Raw genomic sequence first — 15,622 nt, forward strand, 5'->3', positions numbered from 1 at the left:
CTGCCCAGTCTGAGTCAGGCAGCAGGGCACTGCAGAGGGCTGCTTCCTGATGGGCTTATCATGTTTATCACGTTTATGTTTCAGCTTGCCCATAAAATGATCTTAGCATTGATTTTTGGTTGTACTGCTTTCAGACCCTCCTGGGTAGGCAGCAGTGCCCCTGCTTTACGGGAAGACTCCCTCCCCGGGATGTTTCTGTCCCAGGACAATTTACTTTCCATTATTTGGTGGGAAAAAGATGTTCTTTCTCCACCTGTAAAGAGAAATGCAACTGCCACTACCTTCTTTTAATGGGCTGGCAATATTCCATGAATAACGAGAGTTCCTTGAATAATGAGAGTTAGCACATCCTCCTCCTCCTCATCATCATCATCATCACTGCCTTGAAGGCGCAATGGGGGCAGGCTGTGGGATCCTGCCCTGCCTCCTCTGTTAAGAGGGACCTGAGTGCTAGATCCCCTTCTGGGCACACGAAAGGCAAAGGCCATGGAAAGATTCTTTCTGGGCATCTCTGGCTTACGTGGAGGTTGCCCCTTTGCCTGCTCTTCTCTAGCCCTGCTGAAGGCTCCTGCTGCTCGGGTCTGCTGGAAGCACAGTTTAAGGTGAAACTCAGCCAGGTAACAATAAACGTGTTTTGGTTTTATTTTTATTTTATTTGCTGCAACGAACAAAGCAGCCATCAGTTTGGCCAATGCAAGGACTGAATTGTGGGGCTGCTGGGGTCAAAAGCTGCAGCACTGACTGCTGCACGTGGAGACAGATCCTTGCTTGGCACACAGAGAGCCAAGAGAGCAGGGGGCACGGGCACGGGAGAAGACAGGCAGAAAGGGAGCCGTGTTTTTGGGTGCCGAAGTCTGAGCCAACAGGGCAGCCCTAGTTTTGGGGACACACAAAGGACATGTTGCTGCCATGCTGCAGGGATCCATGGTGTGCTGGGCGGCTGCTGGCACAGGTCAGGCTCCTCCGGTGCCTTCCAGCAGTGACTAAGAGCTGGGTGTGCCGCCCAAGGTCTGCCCTGCCTTGCACATCTCAGTGATGTCGGGTTTAAGGTTCCCTCTCGGGCTCAGGTGGCGTTACAGGGAAGTTTATCAGCGCTGTTAGACTAACCCAAAGGGACTGACTCATCACCAGAAGGAGCAGGGGGGTCGCAGGACAGTCTGGTCTGGTTGTTGAAATGAGAGGAAGTCCGGGGATGGGAGCCTGGACAGCCCTGGTGTTATTCTTCAGTCTGTAATCTCTCCCAGATGTGTAGGTCTGCAGCAGGAGATAAAACTAACCGGGCCATTTCCCTTGTTACTCGAGTCACCTCAGATATTGCTGAAATAAGACCTCAGGCTGAGGCTCTGCCAGGCATTAAACAACCAGCCTGCTGCAGGGGAGGCTAAGCTGCAGCAATGTTTGTGAGATCGACTTCCACGAGCAAAGGCGACCAAGGAGTTTCAGAAGTAGCTGTTTCCCATCAAAGAGCTGCTCCGTCCCCAAACACTGAAATTGTATTTCCTGCAGACACTTTGTGTGCATTGACGTTGTGCTTTGCAACCCTACAAAACAAAGAGAGGGAGATTCCTGGAGAGCTGGCACTGGCCGCAAGCCCCCAGAGTGTGATAATTTGCAGATCTTGCTATTAAATTACTGTGACAATGAAGCAACAAACACAAGTTTATTTACTAGTGACAGTGAAGGCCAATATTTCTGGGACTTGTCCCCGCTTGCTGTCACACAACTTTTACTAGCATGTTTCTGACTTGTCTTTAAATTAATCACACAGATTCCTCTGCATAAGCACTGTAAACCAATTCAAATCTGGTTTGTGCTGATTCACTGTAATTCAGTAATTAAGTTTAATTGCTGTAAAGCAGACTTGAACTGATTGAAGAGTGGCTGTGCGGGGATTTGCACAGGTTTAAATGAAATCCGTTTAAAAATTCCCCTCTAGCTAAACCTTATTTAGCCTTTAATGTAGATAGAACATCGGTTCCACAGTGTTTGGCCTGAGTGAAGTGGGGCTTTGAGCTCAACCCAATGGCATCTGCTGTCGGTGCTCCAGGAGGGACAGGACATGGGGGCAGAGAGCAGAGCAAGCAGGGTTTGGGATATGTGGGGAGCAGGGGGTGGGAGACACCATGGGGAGTGCAGGGCTGGGTGAAGAGTGACACCCCAGGGTGCTTCCCTGGAGACCAGGAGCTTTGGTTTGAGGTCAGGAGCTTTTGTCCTCAGGAAGGAGATTGTTGAGGAGCTCTGCGGGATGGAGTCAGAGAAGGGTTTGGGTTGGAGGGGACCTTAAAGCCCATTCTGTTCCAACCCCTTGCCATGGGCAGGGCCCCCTGTCCCCAGCCCAGCCTGCCCCCAGCCCCGTCCTTGGGCACTGCCAGGGATGGGACACCCACAGCTTCTTGGGGCAACCTGTGCCAAGGTCTCACCACCCTCTGAGTCAAGAATTTCCTCCTTATATCTAATCTAAACCTACCCTCTTTGAGTTTAAAGCCATTACTCCTTATCCTATCACTCCGCTCCCTGACAAAGAGTCCCTGCCCAGCTTTCCTGTAGCACCCTTTAGGCACTAGGAGGCCTCAATAGGGTCTCCCCAGAGCCTTCTCTTCTCCAGGCTGATGTCTGGGAAGGTCAGAAGTGGTTTCTTTTTTTGTTATTTTCTTATTTAAAAGAGGAAAAAAAAAAAAAAGCAAATGTGGCCACCAAATCCTGCAGAGCAGCCAGCTGCTGTGAGCTTTCCTCCCCTGTCCTTCCCTGTATCTTGTTCAAAAGGTTCTTGAACTCCCCGAACCACCAGGATATTGACTTGCTCCGCGTTTGCAAAGCCTGCCCCGTGCCCAGGAGGGCAAGGGCCAGGGGATGTGCTCCTCAGTTTGCACCTGGGAGCCTTGTGCCATCTCTTGGCTTGGGCACGAAGATTTGAGGGGAGAAAATCCAAGAGAAGAAGAGGATGGCGAAGCTGAAGGCTGTGATGCCCACCAAGCCTGCTTCCCTGCTCCTGTGGCCACCTGGTGTCATGGTCCTCACTGGGGGTTTAGCACGTCCCAGTTCTTCCTCTCCTATTGCTCTTCTCCAGAAAGCTCTTGTGCAGCCTCTCTGCTTCTGCTTCTTGGCCTCCTTTCGCTCGTGGCCAGCTTGTCCTCACTCGGGGTCACCCCGTGTCCCCAGCAGCCCTTCCTCCTCCCCAGGCTTTGTCCCCAAAGCCCCATCCCCGTCCCTTTGGAGGCACCAGAACAAAGCAGCAGCAGCACGCCTGCGGATCTGCGTAATGAGCTGAGAAACCGCCTGTGCCCGGGTTTTCCTGTCCAAACAATGTGTGCAGCTAGCTTGTCTTCCGAAAAGGTTTCCCTGGCATTTCTGTCCTCTCTATGGGTGGGTGGTTAGAGGCATTCACTCTTCCACTAAGTAGCTGTGAGGATCTCCAGGAGCAGTGTGCTCTTTCTTTTTCTTCCTGCCTTGGCTCTGCCCCCTCCAGCTCGCAGCCACCGAGTCAAAACCAAATCCTCTGCGCTCCCCAGAGCAGGAGGAGGTTTAAATCCCTTTACATAACCTCTGAGTGGACGTACATCACCGTCGGCTTAAACCTCCTCTCCCGTGCCTCGTGTAGCACTTACAAAGAAATTGTGGGGTGACAGGGGAACTGGACACAGCAGGAAAGCAACGTGGTGCAGGAGGTGACACGGATGGCTGCTGCGGACACTTTTTTTGCTTACAAATAATGGTAGGATAGGGAGAAATGGGAAGAGCTGCCAAAGGGTTGCTGTCCTGTAGATACAGTACTACTGATGTGTCTTTGCGGAGTGTGTGTGTAGTCATCAGGCAAGTCCAAAAAAATATGAAGATGCCATTCTGCTTCTTTTTTTTTTTCTTTGCTGTAGCATTCAATATTTTTGAAGGTCATCTGTATGCAGCTTTTTATGAAGTGAGAGAAAGGAAGGAGTTTGCGCATGGAAATGGAGCTCTGCATGGCACCAGCACTAACCGTGCAGACGAGGGCTGCCCCCAGGTGTGTGCCCTGCAGCAGCCCCGGTCGGACCAGAGCCACCGGCACAAACCTTGCACTGAAGAGCGAAATGGAAACGCCGAGGGGTGGAGGAGCACCGGTGCTCTGGGAGGGCCGTCTTGTTTTGGGTATGTGGTTATTGGCTATGAGTGTGCCAAGGCGGTGAGGTCAGCGGCGTGAGGTGCCAGGAAACCCTTACCCTGGTAAAAAAGGCCACGTTTTCCATCCTTTAATGCACAGAACCTTTATTATTATTAAGTTCTAGTAATGTACAAGTGTCTCCAGAGTTTGGAAACACTGCTGAAGTGCATGAACTGTGAGCGTACTTCCAGGGGTATTTCCCTCAGGCTCTGCTCCCCAGGCAGCAAGCCCAGGGCCCTCCTGCAGGGCTGTCCCCAGGACTTGTCCAACCCCATTATTTCACACCCCAAGCAGAGCCACCATGTCCTGGGGAAGTGATGGAGTCTGACAGACGCTGTTAGGAGCTCTCCCAGGGCTCCAATTATGTTTTACGTTGTTTAAAATCACCCTTTTTTCCCCTCGCTTCCCCACTTTGGGGAGAACTTCAACCCGAGCACAAGCTCCAGATGCTTTTCTGGCCCTGCCACCTGAGCTGCAGCACCAGGGTGGGGTGGGACAGGACCAGCAGTGGCCTCCAGAGCACACATGGGCCGTAACGGACCTGAGCAGCCTCACCTGGGACCTCCACCCACACCCCCTGCCCCAGAGCCCATTTAAGCTCCATTTTGGGCACTCAGCCATTCCCTGAGCTGTGATGCGGGGTGCTTGCCTGCAGCCCTGCCTCTGGCTGTGCTTCCTGCATGGACCTCGGCCTCGTGCTGCAGGTAGTTGTCTCCCAGCAGGACCCCTCATGTGTTTGCCTCCTCTCCTGCCTTTCCTCTCTCTCTCTCAGGTGGGTTTTGCACCACCCAGGCTCGTAGCCCTATTTTCAGACCCACTTCTGGCCCCCTCTCCTCTTGCAGCTGACTGGGAGCTGCAGTGGGCTGGCCTTTGGGTTTGTCCTCTGGGTTCAGCCAAAGCATCCTCTGTGTCTCCTGGTCCTCCTTGTCTTCCTTGGGAGTTTTAACTTTGCGTAGGGCTGAAAGACTGATGAGGGGCAGGGAAAGCCTGTGCGGAAAAGTGGAGCTTGTGGTCTGCTGCTGGTGGTGCAGGTCCATTGTCCAGATCCCTTGTACCAAGCAGTGTAGGGGTACACGCAGACCCTTTGTCTTCAAATATCCTGGCCTTCCTATCCTAGAAATGCTGGTGCTTCCTGTGTGCTTAATATTGGAGATGGAATTTGTATGTAACTTCTCAGAGTGATGGAGAATCTTTACTCCCTGTTTCTATGTGGTTTTTCTAAGTCATTTCATTTTAAGTCAGGGATGTGTGCTTTTATTTAGATTTACTGAACAGCTTCCCCCCCCCCCTTTTTTTTTTTTTAAAGGAAACAAATGAGAAATCCTAGTTTTTGGAACAGCCACTTCTCTCAGTGCACAGCTGTGCTCAGGGGAAGGTGGGGGCAGTAACATTGGTCCCAGGCCTGCTGCTGATAACCAGAGGCTGCATCCTCTGCTGCTGGGCTTTGCATGGCTGTGCTGGCTCCCTCCCCTTGTCATTGCTGAGACAACGGAGCTGAAACATGAGGTCCCCGTTGCTGTGCCCCTTGCTGCAGCTTCTGGGCTCTTGGAGGCAGAGGCCTCGTGGCACAGCACCAAGCGCTGCAGTGGTTTAGTGATGGTTATGATTCGACAGCTCCGTGGGGTAAGAGCTTCCTGTGGGCACTCCAATTCCTGCAGGCTGCTGTGGCTGTGCTCCCCATCCCAGGGAGCATTTATCACAAAATGTACTTTGCACATTGCTTCAGGTGCCCAGAGGTGAGCTGAATTTGACAGCAGCTGCTGAGCTCCAAGGATCCTCTTTCCAACACAAAATGACCCTCCTGCAGGCTTTTGGCTTGAGGTCGAATAGGAAAGGTGTTGGTTTGCCTACAGGATAAGTCCCAGAGATGAGCTGCAGGCAGCCTTATGTGGAGCTGCAGCAGCAGGCACGTGGTGTGGCCAGTCCCTGCCTGCCTGCAGCTGTGCCTCACTGCATCCTCTGCATCCACCTGCCTGGATTAATCTGCTCCCAGGAAGGCTGCGACCCCAATCCGGTGACTCAGACCTGCAGCTGAGCTTTGCTTCCACGGTAATCCCTGTCCTTGAGAAGCAACACGTCTGTTCCCAGGGGGTAAGGCTAAGAGAGAAAACAAACCTGCTCTGAAACGTAAAGCAAATCTGCAATGCTCCTGTAATGAGCAGAAACCCAGCAGTGTCAGGATGGGGAGTGACCCTTGGTGAATCCCGGGGAGAAGCTGCAAGCAGAAGCTTCAGTGCTGGGGGTGGCTCACCACGAGATGTAAGAAGCAGCCCTGTGCACATCGTCCAGTGCCACGAGCTGTGGCTGCCCCACGAGATGCTCTTCAAAGTGTCTGCAGCAGATCGGCTCCAGCTGAGGTTTTGCTGGCTTGTGCAGCACGGGGGTTTTGCTGCAGGCATTTCTGAGGCCCCAGCAGAGCAGAAATCAGCTGGATTAAGCTAAAATAAACAAAAGGAGAGCTGCTTTTGGAGGGCATGGAGGGGGCAGACGGAGCTTGGCATGTGGAAGAGCCATGGTATGGAGGTGGTCAAGCAGGAAAAGGGCACCTGCTCAGCAGCCTGCCCAGCTCTGTGGGAGGACAGGTGTCCGAGGGGCTCCTCATTTATCTTAGTGCTTCTCTGGGCTCCTGGGGGAAGTCAGGGAGAGGAGGAGAGTGGTGCTTGGGGCACCCCAGGGTGTGAGGGGTGACTCCCTGGGGACCAGGGTGACCTGTCCTCCTCCTTGGTCATGGTGTGGGGTGCCCAGGTCATGGGAGAGGCTTCTCTGCTGCTTTCTTTAGCAAAGCACCAAGCACGTGCTTAACATTACCCTGCATGAGTGTGTTTTCATGGAACATGGCTAATTTTCACAGGTGCTCAAGGCATGAGTAAAGCCCATACCCCCCAGGAGAGCTTCCATTTCACCATGCTGTTTATCACAGTATGTCCTCAGCTGCAGCCCATGCAGGAAGATCATCACCCGATGGGATCCCTTGGGTTCACTCTGGTCTGCCTGCAACCACCTGCAGAGCCCAGCAGTGACGAGGACCTGGGGACGGAGCACACAGCTCCTGGCACATCCACGCCTGCCAGCAGCTGGGAAATCTCCCAGAGCTGCTTGGGAAGGAGAAGGGACAAACATCCCTCATCTTTTTCCCTTTGTCAGCTGTATGAATTCCCAGATGATTTCCCAACCCTGCATACATGCATTGTTTTTGGCGCTGATGAACCCTGCAGGCCTGGCACCATTTCAGAGCTCCCAACTGTTGCCCTCTCCGAGGAGCTCAGCCCTGCACCCTCTGGTCCTGTACCATGTTTGTGAGGTTCCTGCTGCCGAAAGCTGCTGCTGTGTGCTCACATTGCTTTGCTGAGAGCTGCCTGGGAGCACATCAGTGCTGTGACGGTGTGGGGAGCTGGGGAAGCATCAGGTAATGTCCCAGGTCACCAGGGATGGCCAGGACACCCCTGCAGCACCTCTTTTCCTCCTATTTTCCCTTGAAAAATCTTCCAAAGGGCCTGTGGCAGGTCTGCTATGTTAGTGCCTGAACAGGATCAAAGCAGCTTTCTGCTCCGTCGACTTGTTATTTAGCAGAGCAGGGCTCTGTACAGCCTGTGTGTGCCCGGTCGGGCTGCAGCGTGCCCCAGGCTGTTCATTCCAGGAATAAATCTCACACCTCATCTGCAGTGGGACCTGGAGGGGCTGCAGGGGCTGGCGACACCCAGGCGGTGGCAGATGCTTGTGCAGATGGAACTGGCAGGAGTCCCACTGAGGAGCCCTCCAGTGGGCTCACCCAGGCCCTCCCAGGGATGGGGCTGAGGGCCCTGGGGACATGGCCCCCTCCTGCGGGGCTGGGACCGTCCCTCCCTGCCCTGCAGGTTATTGCCATGCTGGCCAGCAGCATGGGGGGATGCAGAGAAGTGAGGGGCCTGGAGGCGTCTCAGAGGTGGAAACAGCACATCTGGGTAGAGCCAGTGTCTGCTGTCCTTATGTTTTTTCACTTTTTGCTAGAGGAGGGGAACAAGAAACCTTGTGGGTTTAAACAACTTTTTCCCAGCTGTATGCTGCTTTAACGAACGAACTTGGAAAGAGAGTGTGTGTGTTCACCGAGGGAGGTAAAACTCCTCCTGAGACTGAAGTGCTGGAGCTGCCAAGCAGCCCAGAGCAGGGCCTCTCACCAACTCAAACACCCGTGTGTTTGCAGGACGCTGCTCAGAGTGGGCTTCCCCCCTGCTGGGGAAGGGGAATTGCGTGATGCACGGCTCCCCACAGGGCTTAGACCTTGCAGTAGTGCCCTGCTTTGGGCAGAGGGGGGGCCTGCAGCCTGGCTGGGGCAGCTGCCTCTGGAAGGATGCAGTAGCTTCATCCCTCTCCCTTTATTCCATTTTTTTTGTTGGAAGTGGGCAAACTTCAACGAGGAAGTTTGGGAACGGACTAAGCAGGATTTTGTGCACCCAGCTGAGCTGGGACATGTGCCCTAAGCTCAACTTTGTGGTCCTGAGCATCCCAATGGTCATAAAGGTACCACCACTGCTGGGGTGGGAATGGCCCTTCTTGTCTGTGGTCTCAAAATGCATGTTGTATTTCAGAAATATCACCTGGCTGTTTCTGAGGCTATCTGAGTTGTTCATTTTGGCCTGAGCTGTTTGCTGAATTAGTGATCTGTGTTCATTTTCCTCAAATTTCTTTCTCATCCTGTTGGGGGCTCAGCTGTGGTCCATCTCCTAGGAAGAAGCCCCACCACGAAGGCAGCTCAGCTGCTGAGAGTCTCTTTTCCCCATGCAGATGAAGTGAACTTGCTGGACAAAATAACCTCCCACGTGCAGGACCTCAGCAATACTTCCTTCAGCTACGATGAGGCCAACTGCAGCGTCCTGGGGATCGGGCAGTACTCCACGCTCAGCATCCCTACGAGGGAGGCCTTTGGGGACAGGTGGGCTTCTGGAAGGGGAATGGGGCTGGGGGCAGCTCAGAATCACCCCATGCATGCCTGTGGGTTTGAGGGCTGGCTGTAGGATCCCGTTCCACAACATGAAGATAACGCATCCCCTCCACGGTCTTGGCAGCTCAGTGCTTCTTCCCTTTCTTGTGCTCCTGTGAGTTGTGTGCAGGGAAGAAGCACAGTGCCCGACCATTTTCAGGAGTGATTTCTTGGTGTTCCCATCAGGAAAGCCTCTCTGCTCCAGCACAGGACTGGAGAGGGAGAGGGCACATCCTCATCCTTCATCACTGCTTAATGCCAAGGCACAGGAGCAACCAGGTCAGACCCGTGCTGTGCATGGCACAGGCTGGGCTTGCTTCCACCATTACTGGGTGGAGCGAGAGAAGGCAGCACCAAGCCACTGCTTGCGGCAGGGATGCTGCCCAACCCCAGCAGTGAGCAAGGCACGAGTCCTGGGGAAAATCGTGCACAGCCACGTGCTGAGATTGTGAGTGAGGTTTAACATTAAGGTTGTGTGGGCAGTGCTAGTTTGGGGCTGGCTGCTCCTCTTTGAGCACCTGACCCTACAATCTGAAACGCTGCTTGCTCTTGGCTTCTTACATTTTATTATTACTGTTCTCACTGAGTTCATTTGTGCCGTGACTCATTTTTTTGCCCTAAGCTGTCAGTCTGTGGTGATTCAGCCACCGCTGCAGGGTGCCAGAGGCCGTTTCTCCCCCCAGGTTTGTTGACGAGCTGAGCGTGCTGATGAGGCTCAGGTACTCGCTGAAGGAGGACACCAGCCTGGTGACCATCCTGAGCCACCGGAGCCGTATGCTCTTCCAGATCCGGGTTAGCCCCTACGGCTTGGTCTTTGTCACCACGAGGAGGAGACACTATGAGTAAGTCCCAGCTCATGTGCTGTTTTCTGCCTTTTTTTTCTTTGACTTGACACTGGCCACAAGGGTCAACGTTTCCCAGTGGGGTCTTCGAGCAGTGCTGTTCCCATCCCACCTCTGCTGAAGCAAGGTTGTGTTCCTTTCCTTCCCGGCTGATGGTCCCTCAGACCTAACTCTGCTCCACCAAAATGATGCAGAAAACAAAGCAACAAACAAAGAGGTTCAGATGCCCGTGCTGGTCGACCATCTCACCAGCTAGTTCCCAGTCTAGAGTACAAAGAGGACTTGGCAAGAAAACGGGGCTCCACCAGGCTGTTTATTACCGACCTGGACTGTGTTCTGAACCTCCTGGTGACCGGCTGTAGCCCAGCACCATCCCTCAGGCTCCCTAAGTAACAACCCTCGCCTCCTTTGTAAGGAACCTGGACACTTGGCACCTGCTAAAAGCTGTTTGTAGAGCCAGGACTGGTGGTTTCTGGTCTTGAGGGTCACAGCACCTCCCTTCCACTGAGGATGGATGCTGAGGGACCCTGGGAGCTGCTACGGGTGAAGCCCAGGTGAGACACATGAACTGTCAGACCCAAATTTCATGTTTTGTCTCTTCCCAACCCCTCTGGGGAGCACAGGTTCCCGGTTTCCCTGCTCAGCGATGGGCACTGGCACCGAGTGGCTCTCAGCATCTCCTCGGAGGGGCTGGAGCTGCACGTGGACTGCCGGCTGGTGGGGAGAGCGAGCTGGTCCGGCCACGTCGGGATGGGAGTGAGCACAGAGGGGCTGGTCGTCCTCGGGGGCCTGGTCGAGTCCTTCGAGATCCCCTTCGAGGTGAGAGCTGGGCAGAGCTGGCAGGGCTGTGTTTGGGGACATCGTTTGCTTTTAGCTGCATGAATCATAGAATTAGAGAAGGGTTTGGGTTGGAGGGGACCTTAAATCCGATCGCATCCCACCAGGCTGCCCCCAGCCCCATCCAGCCTGGCCTTGGGCACTGCCAGGGATGGGGCACCCACAGCTCCTCTGGGCAGCCTGCGCCAGGGCCTCACCACCCTGTGATGAGTGAAGAATTCCTTCCTTACATCTAATTTAACCTACCCTAAGAGGTTGAAGTGAGGTTGCAGCTCCACCTAAGAGCCCGTTGCCCTCTCTTGCTAAAACCCACCGCTGATATTCGCTGTTTGGGGATGAGCTGCACGAAGGCTTTGAGATGTGTCAAGTGTTTGCGATTGGGTCAGGGCAGCGGTGCAGACCTCTGGGTTAGTCTAATCTGCTGTGCCTATGGCTTGTGCCATGTACAGAAGTTGTCTGTGCAGTCAGCATGTGAAGGATTTTGGGGGGAGCTTGTTGAACAGTGACTGCCCAAAGCAGCCTGTGAAGAAGCCCTGGGAAGCTGCACACTCCCCAGACTTTTCCCTCTCCTCTGGAGGAAGCAGGTGGGTAAATTGTCTGTGTCTTCTCCCCCAGGGCACCTTACAGCAGCTGATCTTCGTGATGGGAGACCCAGCGGCTGCCAGTGAGCACTGCCACAGCTACAGCACAGCGTGCACCCCCGGCCTCAGCCGCCTGCCGTCCCCAGGGGACCTCTCACCGGCCTGGACAGAGGTGTGGCTGAGGGCAGCTGCCAAATTCTGGGGGTGCTTGACTGGGCTCCTGTTTGGAGTAACCTGTTCCGAGTGCAAGGACCAAGCCAGGGGGTTAAGGGAGCCTGGAAGGACTCGGGTTCCTGCTCTGAGCTGAGTGGTGGTGGTGGTGGTGGGTCTCCCATCATCCAGACCCTCCCTTGAAGTCACAGATGGGCTTGATGCAAAGGGGAGAATGAGGTAGAGGAAGCATTTCGGAGCCAAAGCAAGCCTGGGTGTGTGCATGACTGCATGCGCCCGAGTGTTGAGCACAGGAAAGTTGTGCTCAGCTCCGGAGTAGTGCTGCAGCTGGAGCTCCCTGCTGGGAGTGGGGCAGAACTGGGACCAGGAGCTGTGCATCGCTTCGAAGGTCTTGCTCACATCTAGCAAGATCGCTGCATTGCATCAGCCTTTGGAAGGCTTTTCCCTCTATATTGTCAATGGGAAATTTGTGGGTTTAATTTTATTACCGTATTCAGCATTTTTTAAGAAATACATCTGTCTCCCCAAGTCTGGATCCCATAGTAAATTCCCAAGGACACAAAGCACCCAGGCTTTCCTCGGGAGCCAGGAGTTTGCCCAAGGAGTATCTTCATCTCTTGACTGAGTGTTGAAGTCCACTAAGAGATCTTTGGTGGCAGGAGGGCACTTAGCACACCGGGCAGGCTGAAGTCTCAGGCCAGCAGGGCTTTGCAGCTGCCTGGACAAGGCTTGCTGAAGACAAGTGCTTAATGTCAGGGTTTGCATCAGCCTCCTGTGTGTAATACCCTTCCCTGGGGGTGCAGTGAGGGGCTGGAAAGGGCAGCGTCAGGGAGGGAGCTGGGTGTGGGATGGGAGATCTGCCCTGCTGGGTCCCGCCAGCCACTTTGTCCCGGTGCCAGCAACAGGGATGGCCAGGGCAGATAATGCAGAGCAGTTAAAAGTGGCCCATGCTGGTTATCTGCCTGCTTTGAGGGAGACCGATGAGTTCCCAGGACACGTAACCCCCAGTAATCCCCCAAATGACCCCAGGCATGTCCCTGCTGACCGCCCTTAGGTGCTGGCTGGGGTGCTGTGAGATAAATCAAACTCACTCCCTGCAGCTCAGCAATGAGGGCAAATCTCTGGTTTGGCAAGCTACAAGATCCATTTTGCAGCCCGCAAGGATAGGTTCCTCTTAATGTGCTATTATTAAAATTAATGATATTATTAATACTACCCTGTGCTATAATGCCCATAACACTCACTGAATGGCTCCGGTGGCTTACCCAGCAGGGAGAAGATTTTATTTTAAGCTTCACTAATTTGACTGCAAGTGGGAACGCCAGGGTAACTCCATCCAAATCACACCAGTCCCCATCCCTCCTTGGCCTCCTCAGGGCTGATTAGCTTCAAAACCAAAACAAAGGAAACCGCAAAAGCCACCCAGCGACTCGAGAGGTTTAATGGGAAGCTGCTCGCTGCTCGCCACGACTGGCTGCTTCCCAGCGTGCGCTCCCAGGATGCTTCCCGTGCCGGAGCAGGCAGTGTGTGCTCAAATCCCAGCACCAGCAATAACTACACATTTATATCGGTGCAGTTCTTGGGCAGTGACGTTTTTCCTCTTTCTCTCCAACTGTGCAGGTGCCAAAGGAAACCAATGAAATCTGGGATGTGTCTGCTCAGGTACGGCTCTCCTGTGCTGTGGCAGGGGCTATGGGCATGTTTGCTCCAGGTGCTCCAGTGAGCTATCGGATAAAAAGCCGAACACCCAGGGAGAGCTACAAGTTATGATTATTTTATATTTTTTGCAATATCTCATGAATGTACCTTGACATGTATTGGAGCTGCTGGAAGCCAAGATGAGCCGAGGTGACCTTCCTGAGCTTGCACTGAGCCCGAGAGGGTTGGCTGGGTGGAGGTGCTGACCAGGCACGGACCAACTCACTGCATGCACAGCGGTGTTTGTGGACCTGCCTGCGGCTGGGATTTCTTGGAGGGAAGCAAACAGTGAGGCTGGCAGGGTGGTGAGGTCTGTGTGCGGTGCAAGCAGAAGCAGCTGGGTGACTGCTGCCTCCAGTGCTAACGCCTGCCTGTGGCACCCGCCCTGCAGGAGCTCAGACCGGGCCTCCTGCTCTCGGAGCCTTGCGGGAGGTGATGCTCGCAGTGAGGCGAGCTGCAAAGCCTCTGTTTGTTTTATTTGGGATTTCTAGCCAAGATTTGTTGCTCAAGTTCATGCAAACAGACACCCTGAGGGGAAGCCTTCCAGCAAATGTAAATTGAGATTTTTTTTTTTGTATGACTGAGCAATAGGGATTGCTTTCTGCGTTTCCTTCTCCCCCCCAGGTGCTGCCCTTTACCACTTGACCGTGGCCTCTGTTCTTGGTCTTGTCTGGCTTAATCTGCCTGCTGCATCTTGTTAGCCCCCTGGTGTAAGCCAGGCTTCTGCAGGGCCAAGTGGGCTTTGCAGCTGGGCTCGTGTCCTGTGCTCTTGGGCTGAGCCATGAGCTGATATTACAGCAGCAGGCAGGTTTGTGGGTGAGCATGCTGCTGTCCTGCTGGGTGTTGTGGGTTGGTGTCGTGGTGATGGTGGCAATGAACTCTCAGTACTGAGGTGAGCTGGAATGGTGAAACGAAATGGTGAAATTGCTCTTCCCATCTGGAAAACGGTCTGCGCCTCACCGGGGTTGGTCATCAAATCCTGGTCAGTGAGATGCTGCCGTGGTAGGGAACTGGTGACGTTTACAGGGGAAGGCTAACGAGATGCTGGGCTTGGGACAAGTTTGTTTCTCAAGCACTTAATCAGGACCAGAGACGTCTCGGGATCTTTGACGTTTGGATTTATTGAAAGAAAAAAATGCACTACGAGCATATCGCAGTTTGAAAATAATGAAGAGCAGATCAGCCCTGCTGCTGGGGCTGTGCAAAGCCGTGCTTTGGGGTTGTGCTTTCTGTGTCTTTGTTCACTTAGAACTAAATTAGTATATTGGTAAATTCCTGAATTCCTAATTAGGGCTAATTAGTTATGGAGTGCTATGGAGATGGTGGAGGAAGATATAAGTGAATGAAGGGAAGAGATGAATTGTTTGTTACTGGCAGCCTAAATTTTATCTAAATTACAGTCTACCCCTTTTGTGATTATTATTTTTTTTTTTAAAGTATGTTGCTATTTATTGGCCATCTTCAAGAGATGGGTGGTGCTGCCCCACTTCTGCTCCCTTTTGTCTTCCTTTCTTTACATGAGTGAGGGCTGGGCTCATCACTGGACTTTTCCAAAGCAGTTTATTGTGAGATCCCAAAGCCATTCTTCACAGGTTTAACCTTCTCGACTCTCCAAACTAGTTCCTAGATGTCATCTGGATTTTGAAATGTCCTGAAAGCTTTATGAGCATGATCAGGGAAATGAGTAGGGCTGGTATTGGTCTTTAGCTTTACGGTATGTGTGAGCCAGTGGCCAGTGAGCTCCTTGCAAGTAATTTTTTGGAAACAGTTCTGGGAAGAGGCCAAGTAAACCAGAGGAATGCACTGGGTAAAAACCTGACCTCTGCTCTTCAACTTGCAGAGACTTAAGCTGGAGGAGATGCTCCTGTGCAGCACAACTTGAGTGTGTATTTCTGCTGGGTTAAGCAGTGCTTGGTAGTAGCAGTGCAAATGGAATATAATGAGCTTGTACAAAAAAAAAAAAAAAAAACAACCTTTATTGGCATTTTAAAATATTCAGTGTTTAGGGTAAAAGATGATAGTGGAGTGTACTATACAGCATTTCTTGCTGGTTGTTGCTTGTGCCAAGACACATTCCAGCAGAGAAAAGCAAATCACAGTGTGGTGCTCGTGATGGTTACAGGTAATTCATATGTAGAGAAGAGGAAAGAAGCTTGCTTTTGTTTTTTATGGCCAGAGGAATGCTGGCTCTACTTAAAGTTCAGGAAGAAGGCCCATCTGACACACAACTTTTGAGAGCATTTAATGGTGATTCAATTGCTAATTTCTTGTTAGTGCCTTTGATTGTTTAATGGTGGGTGCTGCCAGCTCTCTCCCTGCTGTTCCCTTGGCCTTTGGGCTTCTTGGGTGACCTTGGCTGATCTCAAACATCCCGGCAGGTTTGTCATGAAGGCTGGCGGGG

At 52.9% G+C, this 15,622-nt stretch overlaps 1 protein-coding gene across 1 annotated transcript in view; it reads left to right on the plus strand.

Moving 5' to 3' along the window:
• The window catches only part of LOC121057532 (collagen alpha-1(I) chain-like), a 74,852-nt gene that overhangs the window by 19,996 nt on the left and 39,234 nt on the right, over positions 1 to 15,622 (plus strand). Inside the window, exons 2-6 of the mRNA XM_040531873.1 lie at positions 8,897 to 9,044; positions 9,776 to 9,934; positions 10,558 to 10,753; positions 11,387 to 11,524; positions 13,144 to 13,185. Of these exons, the coding sequence (XP_040387807.1) occupies positions 8,897 to 9,044; positions 9,776 to 9,934; positions 10,558 to 10,753; positions 11,387 to 11,524; positions 13,144 to 13,185 (683 nt within the window). The remainder of the gene's footprint in view (positions 1 to 8,896; positions 9,045 to 9,775; positions 9,935 to 10,557; positions 10,754 to 11,386; positions 11,525 to 13,143; positions 13,186 to 15,622) is intronic.

This window comes from Cygnus olor, chromosome 19 (genome assembly GCF_009769625.2).
Source record: "Cygnus olor isolate bCygOlo1 chromosome 19, bCygOlo1.pri.v2, whole genome shotgun sequence".
In the NCBI taxonomy this organism is placed as follows: domain Eukaryota; kingdom Metazoa; phylum Chordata; class Aves; order Anseriformes; family Anatidae; genus Cygnus; species Cygnus olor.